Genomic DNA, 8,490 nt, shown 5'->3' with positions numbered 1-8,490 from the left:
TGTACATTTTTAACGCGAAACGCCTGCTGCCTTGTTAAACAAAACACCAGTAAAACCATTCCTGATTATGAGGCCTCATCCCTTAAAATAATCCTTTTGGCACGTGTCAGAAGCATAGCTTTGCCAATTACAGCCACCGCAGCCGTAGCCTTCCAACAGTTTTGACAATTACCGTAAGAGTAGAGCTTCTAATGAGGAAAAGAATTAGTCCCATTTTTTAGCGCTTTTCTCGGGGACGGCTAATTGGCTAGAGCCATCCGCCATGCCGTGTTAGCTGAGCGGCGCATGACAAATATGTTCCTCTGAAACATTTCCAGAACCAACAAAAAAAAAAAAACCAAAAAAAGTCAAATCCGGACGTACCCTCGCATTTCGGGATGAGGCCGCTCCACATCACCTTCCCGGCGTTTAATTCACAGACAATGGTGTCTGATCCTTGGGTTTTTATAAAACCCTCCTCGCAGACGACGGATATCGAACTTCCCAGCTGGAAATTATCTCCAAAGCGCCTCGCATTCATTGGGATTCCGGGGTCTGGGCACTCGTTGTGGCCAAAAGCTTGAACGGGGATGGGAGGAGGGTGGAAAAAAAATTAAGAAAAGTATGAGGGCGTGCTGTTGCTCTGTCGGTAACAGAGGAGAGAAAAGTGATGTGTAATGACATTCTAAGCTGAGTCAAATTTTAGTGGATTATGATAGCAACATCTAAAAGTTCCATATGCTTGAGACAGACATTTGAGACTTATTTGGCCTTTGCTAAAATGACTGAATCTCAATAAACCAGATTAAGTTCTCTCTGATGCCAGTGGATAAACAGCTCTTCAAATCACATCAAAATAAACAAGTCTTTACATATGCCCTTAAATCTGTAGCTATACAGAAAAGAATAAAGAGAATTTAACAATCTGGACACGTCTCTCTCTCTCACCCTCTTTTTTTTTTTTTTTTTTTTTTTTATCTTGCCAAGATTTTAAATGAGGGTTTTAGTCCTGGGTCATCCATTGCAGAGAATACAACATGATTTTTATCGACTATTTTCCACCTTACAATGGTTTAATGCAGTGTAAGCCTGCTTAATAAGGAGTGACTAAGGGTTAGTCCTACACATGTTAAACAATCTGTAATGGTTTAACGGGGAAAAAAAACACTCACATTACAGTTATGTTAGGCTATAATAACCCAGTGTTTCATGTGGGAGTGTTCCTGAGGTTAATGTTTCATCAGTTTCACTCTTAAAATCTTCAGCATATGTTGATGTCTTAGCACTTGTAAAGCAATAATGTACGTAAGTGACTGTCCTAGATCCTTAAACTTTTCAGTTCTTCACATATAAATAAAGCAACAGCATTTGGAAAGAAAAAAAGGTAATGAATTGAGCCTTTTGTTAATTGGCTTTTAGCATTAGCTGGTGGTGTCATGGAAGGAGGCTAAACCACTGTTTCTCAATCCTGCTCCTGGGGGACCCCTGCTCTACATATCTATCTATCCTTGCTCCAAACACACTTGATTAATGTGATTAACATGCTCTTGATTAAATCAGGTGTGCTCAGCCAATCAAAAGTGCCACTGATGAGTTCAGCCAGGCAGGTGGAACAGGGAAAGATGGAAAACGTGCAGAGCAGGGGTCCCCCAGGAGCAGGATTGAGAACCACTGGGCCACACCCCTCCATTGTGAATTAAGCACTCACTGCTGTACGTGATGTTGAATCCTCGTCCGGACATGGAGTGATCGGCCTGGAATTCCAACTGGAGGACGTTGGAGTTGCTGGTTAGGTGAGACGGCACTTCGGCGCCGGAAAAACGTCCGAGGACCGTAGCGTCCACGCTCTCCCCGTCTCTCACCGTCAGGAAGTCGTAAGGCGGCTCCAGATCAAAGTCGTTGAAAGCCAGGTGAATCCGGCTTCCCGGCTCGGAAATGATGAGCCACAGGCAGTTCAGGTTGTTCCCATAACCCTCCGGATAGTCGGGGGATAGAACTGTTCCCATGGCAGCCGTGAAGTTTGACAGACACGGAACTATGGGAGTGAATTATTGTGTCAGACGAAGGCATAAAAACCATTACTTTTCAACGTCTTGATGACATTTAGTTTAATTCTCATTCATGTCAGTTTTGGGAATTTTATTACAGATTCTCCATCACTGTTGAGGCAGACATAATGTGGAAGTTAATTTTGCTGAGGATGGCTTGATTGCCAATAAACTAGAAGTAGTGATAAAATAGTCCAAACAAAGGATGATGATAATAGAAGTACATTTTGGACCCTCTCCAAATATTTGTCAGTGGAGTATATTCTGTTTATCTTTCATAACATTATATTTTTCAGACACAAAAAATACAGACAACGTAAAAAGAGAAATTTAGCATTTATGTGGTTATCTTACCAATGATAAATGCATTCACTCAGTTAGTAATCACTTCCAAACAAACATGTTTAAAATGTCGCAGTTGACCCTTGCTAATGAACTTTATGCCCTGCACACACATTCCTCTAATGGTACCCTATGGATGTAAACAGATGTAGATCAACTAGGGCTTGCAATTTGCCTGCCTGTCACCCATCAACTCCTGAAAGCCAAGTCTTCGATTGAGCACTCACATATACAGATGGGGATGTTAGCAGACCACTGATTGTTATTTTGACAGGAAATCATTCTCTCTCCAATGAGCTCAAATCCAAACTGGCACTCAAATCGCAGCACATCACCGTTCGAAAACCCCCCGCCCTCCCTGTAGCCGTAGAGAGGGATGCCGGGATCTCCGCAGCTCTCTTTGTCAATTTCTGCTCTCGGGAAACACGGGAAAAAAAAACAAAGTGATACAAAGAGAGGTCGTTAACACTAAATGTCATGAGGGCATCCACACAGAAGAATTTTGGCTCTGGGAAAGCTCTAGAACATGGCAAACATGTAGCACGTCTGAGAACAAAGCACTGTTCAGCTTTCTTGAGGTTACACATTTTTACAATATTGCACATTATTCTAAGAATGTCACATGCTAGAAACGTCCACGTATTGTTTCAAAATAACAGTCTTTCTTTGAATTTCCGTGTAATTTGAGAACATTCGGGAGCACCTTCCTACAAACCCACCAAATGTCTTTGGTAAGGTTGCCTGAAAACCAGGACTGTACCATATCGTGTCACGCCATCATAAACTGGACTGACCTTTGTAGTTGATTTTAAACCCAATGGAGCCCACGCTTTCATCTGCCTGGAGGTGCAACCACATCTGATGCGTCATACTCACGATAAGGTCAGGAACAAAACTTCCCGTTAACCTGTAGACACAGAGGGAAGGGAATCACAAATCATCTAATCCCCATGGGTCCCTCAGCAGATAGCTTTTATTAGACATAACGGATATTGATGGCGATACAGCCAGTGGCTACATTTACACTGCCGTCTACGGGATGGTCCGCGGTAGTCAATAATTTTTTAGGACACATTTTATGTATTACTTCTTTGGCAAGAAGCAGCCTGCCTGTCCTTGAAGGACATTCAGCGACTGCTAAATGAATTCTGACTTGGGCCAAACGCCATCAGAATGCAACCAGTGGCCAAAGCAGACGACCGCTAAAGTGTGTCTGCTCAAGATAACAGTATGATACACTGCTGAATTGTGGGACAGGCAACGGGCAGAATGAAGAGAAGGTTTGGCATTGCACATAGAAAGGATTTCTTGTATGAAGGACCCCATATTTTCTATTAAGTTTAGCGGAGAGAGGTGAGGTTAACCTGGACACCAAACACACTTAAGGGCCTAAGAAAACGAATCAACTGCTTTGACAAGTTGCTGCACTGTGTCCATTTGTCCAGAGCTGTTGCACTTGAGTTTTCTGTACAGTTGTAGTCTAGGCGCCCCAGCGTTCGTCTGATTTTAAGAAACACTTTAAGACCCCTAAAATTAGTAAAAAAAAATTCATTAAGCTGAAAAAGATCAGCCCTTGGCCTTACACTTGAATGATTGTTCTGGAGTCTCCAACTTCTCCTCCATCCCCTATAGTGAGGGTGTCATATCCCAGCTCCAGGTCAAATTCTTCAAAGTTTATCTGAATTACCTGTCAAAGGAAAGAAGAGCTTTAGTAAATGGACAGCATTAACTGATTACTTTTGACTGCATCATGAACTAAAGACTTTTTACTGATGTTCCCTAATGTAACATTTTTCAACTGAAGTCGTATTAATATATACATATGACCTGAATAAACAACAACAACAAAAAAAAACTTTAAAAAAAAAAGAGACTGAGGCTAGAGGACTCCACAGTGTCAGAGAGAGACACCCATGGATTTTCCAGAGTAATTTGCTATTCTCTAGGGTATACAGGTAATGGTACACAACTAAACCAAAACGAATGCAAAACTTGTCCAGACACCATCTGGAACTGAACTGTCACATTTGTTTGATGGGAAGCGCAACAGCCATCATAATCATGATGGAAAAAACGAGCTTTCGACTAAACGATAGCGACTCAGCGGCCATTCTTCTACTCCCTTCGCTCCAACACATGTTCTCAGCATCCATAAACCAGTGCCGTTTTGAAATTAAAATTTTCCACCAGTTTTTATTTTTAAAATTTTTAGAAAAAGCAAAAGGTATTGATTTACAACATAACTATTAGACCGGCGGAGATTACAGAAAAAAAGGAAATATATCTAAAATGATGTCACCTTCCGATTTTGCATTTAATTTCACATCACATGAATGCTTAGCCTATACAAAAACAGATGCCAATTTGCATAATCACCCACCAGTGTATATTTGGAGGCTTGTGTCGGCAAGATCAGTGCATATATTTAGGGTGATGTTTGTCCATGTGTACACACGAAGACAATGTTAAGTAAATAAATAAATACTTAAAAAGTGCATGCCTACAACCTTCCTTCATAATGATAATCTAAAAGAGAAGATGCTATTACATGTGTAATTTGGACCCAGAGAATAACTTATGAGGGGCAAATCCATTGGTACATGTGCCCGGTAAAGTTCATTTTGCAGTATTAACGGAGTGATAATCCAGTCATGCAGCCCGTGGCTCCTTTATAATGGGTGAGAGAGAAGATGCAATAAAACTCAAACTCTGCAATTCCATCTGCCTAAGATAAATGAGGCAATAACTGACTGTCTTTCAGGGCCCATTTGCATTTCACACCACCGGGAGGGCGTAGATTTCGCGGCAATTGCAGATGCAACTCACTTATTTGCAAATTCTTAACAGGGGTTCGCAGGGTTGGAAACAAAAAATTCAAACATTCATTCATGCGCGGTCATTCTAGCTTGTTACTCAGGCCTTAGAACGTGAGAAGCGCTCGCAACGAATGAGTGGAGTTCGGATGATGCAAAAAGTAAATAAATAAATAAAGCGAGCTGGTTATCCTGCTTATTCAAAATAAATAGGATACTTACGTTCCCATTACAGTGAAATATTATCACTGTGTGAAATTAACAAGAGTAGCTTCCGGAATGGAGCGCATGAAATTCTTTAGAAGAGCTGTGGAGCTTTTGTTACTCAATACCAGGTCCACTAAGACCCATGGGATTGCAGGTATCTAGCGTGACAGTGCGCAGCACACACCTGATTCAAATTGCCCACTAATCAACAAGCTTTTAATGAGCTGAATAGGTCATATTAGTGCTAGGCTGGGATAAAAAAATGCACAGTGATACAGGTCCCCGAGGACTGCAGCTAGAATACACTGCTATAGGAAGAGTGGATTTTAAATTCGTTTATTCTCAAGTGTCTACCACAATTTGTCCAAACACAGCAAAACCCTTGGAAAACGTTCTTTTCCAGACCAACAGTACAGTAAACCCTCCTTATCCGCGGATTCAGTTACCCGTGGTTAACAGCGGTTCGAAAATATGAAATGAAAAATTCCAGAAATAAACGTGTTTTATGAAGCGTGCCGTTCTGAGTAGCGTGATGAAACCATGTCGCGCCATCCCGCTCAGGAAGTGAATCATCTCTTTGTCAAGCGTAATCACGCTGTACACGCTACCTACAGTTTATCACGTAGTAGTCGTCTCTGTGTTCAGATCAACTATGGGGGTATCGCAGTGCTGTGGTGCTCAAATAACTTTTATCTTATTTAATATGGCCCCAAAGCGCAAAAGTAGTGAAGCTGGCAATTAGGCTAAGCCAAAGAGAAACCGTACAGTGCTTCCGTTAAGTGAAAAGATCAAATATTCTCGACTTGATCCAGAAAGAAAAAAAGTCGTATGCTGTGGCTGATAACATGTACGGCAAGAATGAATCTTCAATCCGTGAAGTTTCATAGGTATGTAAGTATAGGAAAAAAAATATATATATAGGGTTTGGTATTATCCACGGTTTCAGCCATCCATGGGGGGTCTTGGAACATATCCCACGCGGATAAGGGGGGGGCTACACTCCGCAAAGCACACTGAATGTCGGTTTCACTTTTTTTGCCATGGGTTTTGTAAACGCTGCAACACACACACAAGCACACACACATACCCTGCCTGGGCCGAGGGCTGAGAGAGGCGTCTTGACAAATGGCCGTTGTTGTTTTATTATTATTTTTTTTAATCATCACGGTACTAAATGGCTGGGGAAAACGGAACATAGATTCATCCATAACGATAGCTTCCTTCAGCATGGTGTCAGTCGCCGTGGAGATGTTCTGAGCCGATACGTAGCATCGTCTTGTGTGCACCATCAAAAAATGCCAGAATAGCAGCGTGTCCTCCGTAACGCCGCTTTAAGAATAATGGTGTTTGGCTCTGGGCTCTAACTGTGTTTGCTCCATTAAAACCCTGTTGTGTAAGAGAGAGGGCTACTTCCTCATCAATCTACTGAAGTCAGGCAAGTGTCAGACAAACAGGGTACCAGCTTTCCCAAGTGTTATAGCGGCAACACTACTTCAAATGCAGCACACACACGCGCACAAAAACCAAAGCCATCAATTAGGAACGTAGGTATATGAACGATCAGTCACATGTTATTGGCACATTGTATACCACTGAAAATCAATATTCTGGACTGTAATTGTTGCGCATGTGCATGCTTGAAAGATAAGGGGTCGGATATGTCATACCTTATTGAGATTACTGGCCGTAATTATCCACACGCAGTGAGAGTTGCTCTCATACTGTATGGGGAAATTTGGAGACGTAAAAGTACCAGAAGGACCGTAAAGGTTTGACCCGCAAGTTTTAACTGTAATAAAACATAAAAGACAGTAATTACATTATAAGAAACAAACAAATCAAAAATCAGTTCAATGACATCTTACTGATTAAGAAGGCAACATATCAGTCAAAGGTTATTAGAGAATCTAATGCCAAAAAAAGAAAGAAAAAGAAAAAAGATGAAACGGTTAGACACTACGATTGCACTGTCACTGTGGTATTCATAATCTGAACCATAGAGAAATGCTCACCCACACCCCCCTTTTACCACCTCTAGCATTTCTTTCCCACTTTGTATGCTCGGGAGCTCTCGGTAAAAAAAAAAAAAAATCACAACCTCTATTGAATCTTTTTTCTTTTGCCAACCAGATCCCTCATTATACATGCGGACAGTGGTTCAAAAGCAAGAATTAAACTCCCTGAGTGGCATGAGTGGAATGGAAATAATAGACTATAGAGAATCTTAACCCCCCCCGCCCCCCCCCATTCTTCACTTTGTTGTCACCCTCTTTCGCGTTTCTCTATACCTCTAGTCGTCTTTTACCTTTGCAGACAGGCCTGTGATCACTCCAGGCGGCAAACACTTCAGCCACTCTCTGACATACGATGCTTTTGGATCCCTGCATCACGTGGTCTCCGTTACAGGTGAAGTGTACAGTGGCTCCGATGCTTTTTTTTTTTAACAGATTTATGAAGAAGAAGAGAAAAAAAATAAACACACACACCAACAAACACAAACAGGACAGAGAATCAATATCATAAAGTCTCCCGAGTACTCCAGGACACAGACGGAAAAAAGAAAAAAAAATTGATCATCTCTGTACGTCCTACGCCTCGTGTCAGATACAATGTCAACAGAGGCCTGTAATCAAGTACTTTACAGCCAGTGGAAACCATCCCATTAGCTACAGTCAGAGACAAAACGGTTTGGCTTAGCAAAAACATCCACTTTTACCTGAAATCAGAACCCATGCGTTTGCCGTTCTCCGGCTCGCCTGGGTCTGGACAATAGTTGGACACTTGCTTTATTCCTCCCTCGTTCACTGAAACGGAGGAGAAAGGCCATGAGGAAAAATGGACCAATGGCAATTTGTCCATCATTGTTAAATCATTATAAACACATACAACAGCTTTGTGACACGCATGAAAACAATAATATTTCAAAGCTATACGATATCAACTTCCACAATAATTCATTCAATAGTAAAATTCCTAAGAGAAGCGAGTATGTGACACCACATTGATAACTGAAACTTAAGCAGGAAAATTGAGAAACCTGACAGATTTACACAGGGGGCATGCCATTCGAATATCGAAGCGGCGAATAAAACCCACGCAAC

At 41.6% G+C, this 8,490-nt stretch overlaps 1 protein-coding gene across 1 annotated transcript in view; it reads right to left on the bottom strand.

Moving 5' to 3' along the window:
* csmd3a (CUB and Sushi multiple domains 3a) overlaps window positions 1-8,490 on the bottom strand; it is a 126,801-nt gene that overhangs the window by 87,592 nt on the left and 30,719 nt on the right. Inside the window, exons 8-15 of the mRNA XM_030785320.1 lie at window positions 8,106-8,193; window positions 7,695-7,819; window positions 7,057-7,178; window positions 3,953-4,056; window positions 3,164-3,276; window positions 2,597-2,779; window positions 1,688-2,014; window positions 364-558 (exon numbers count right to left, since the gene is read on the bottom strand). Coding sequence (XP_030641180.1) covers window positions 364-558; window positions 1,688-2,014; window positions 2,597-2,779; window positions 3,164-3,276; window positions 3,953-4,056; window positions 7,057-7,178; window positions 7,695-7,819; window positions 8,106-8,193 — 1,257 coding nt within the window. The remainder of the gene's footprint in view (window positions 1-363; window positions 559-1,687; window positions 2,015-2,596; window positions 2,780-3,163; window positions 3,277-3,952; window positions 4,057-7,056; window positions 7,179-7,694; window positions 7,820-8,105; window positions 8,194-8,490) is intronic.

The sequence above is a fragment of the Chanos chanos genome, chromosome 9 (genome assembly GCF_902362185.1).
Source record: "Chanos chanos chromosome 9, fChaCha1.1, whole genome shotgun sequence".
In the NCBI taxonomy this organism is placed as follows: Eukaryota; Metazoa; Chordata; class Actinopteri; order Gonorynchiformes; family Chanidae; genus Chanos; species Chanos chanos.
This window is presented reverse-complemented; position numbering and strand designations above follow the sequence as displayed.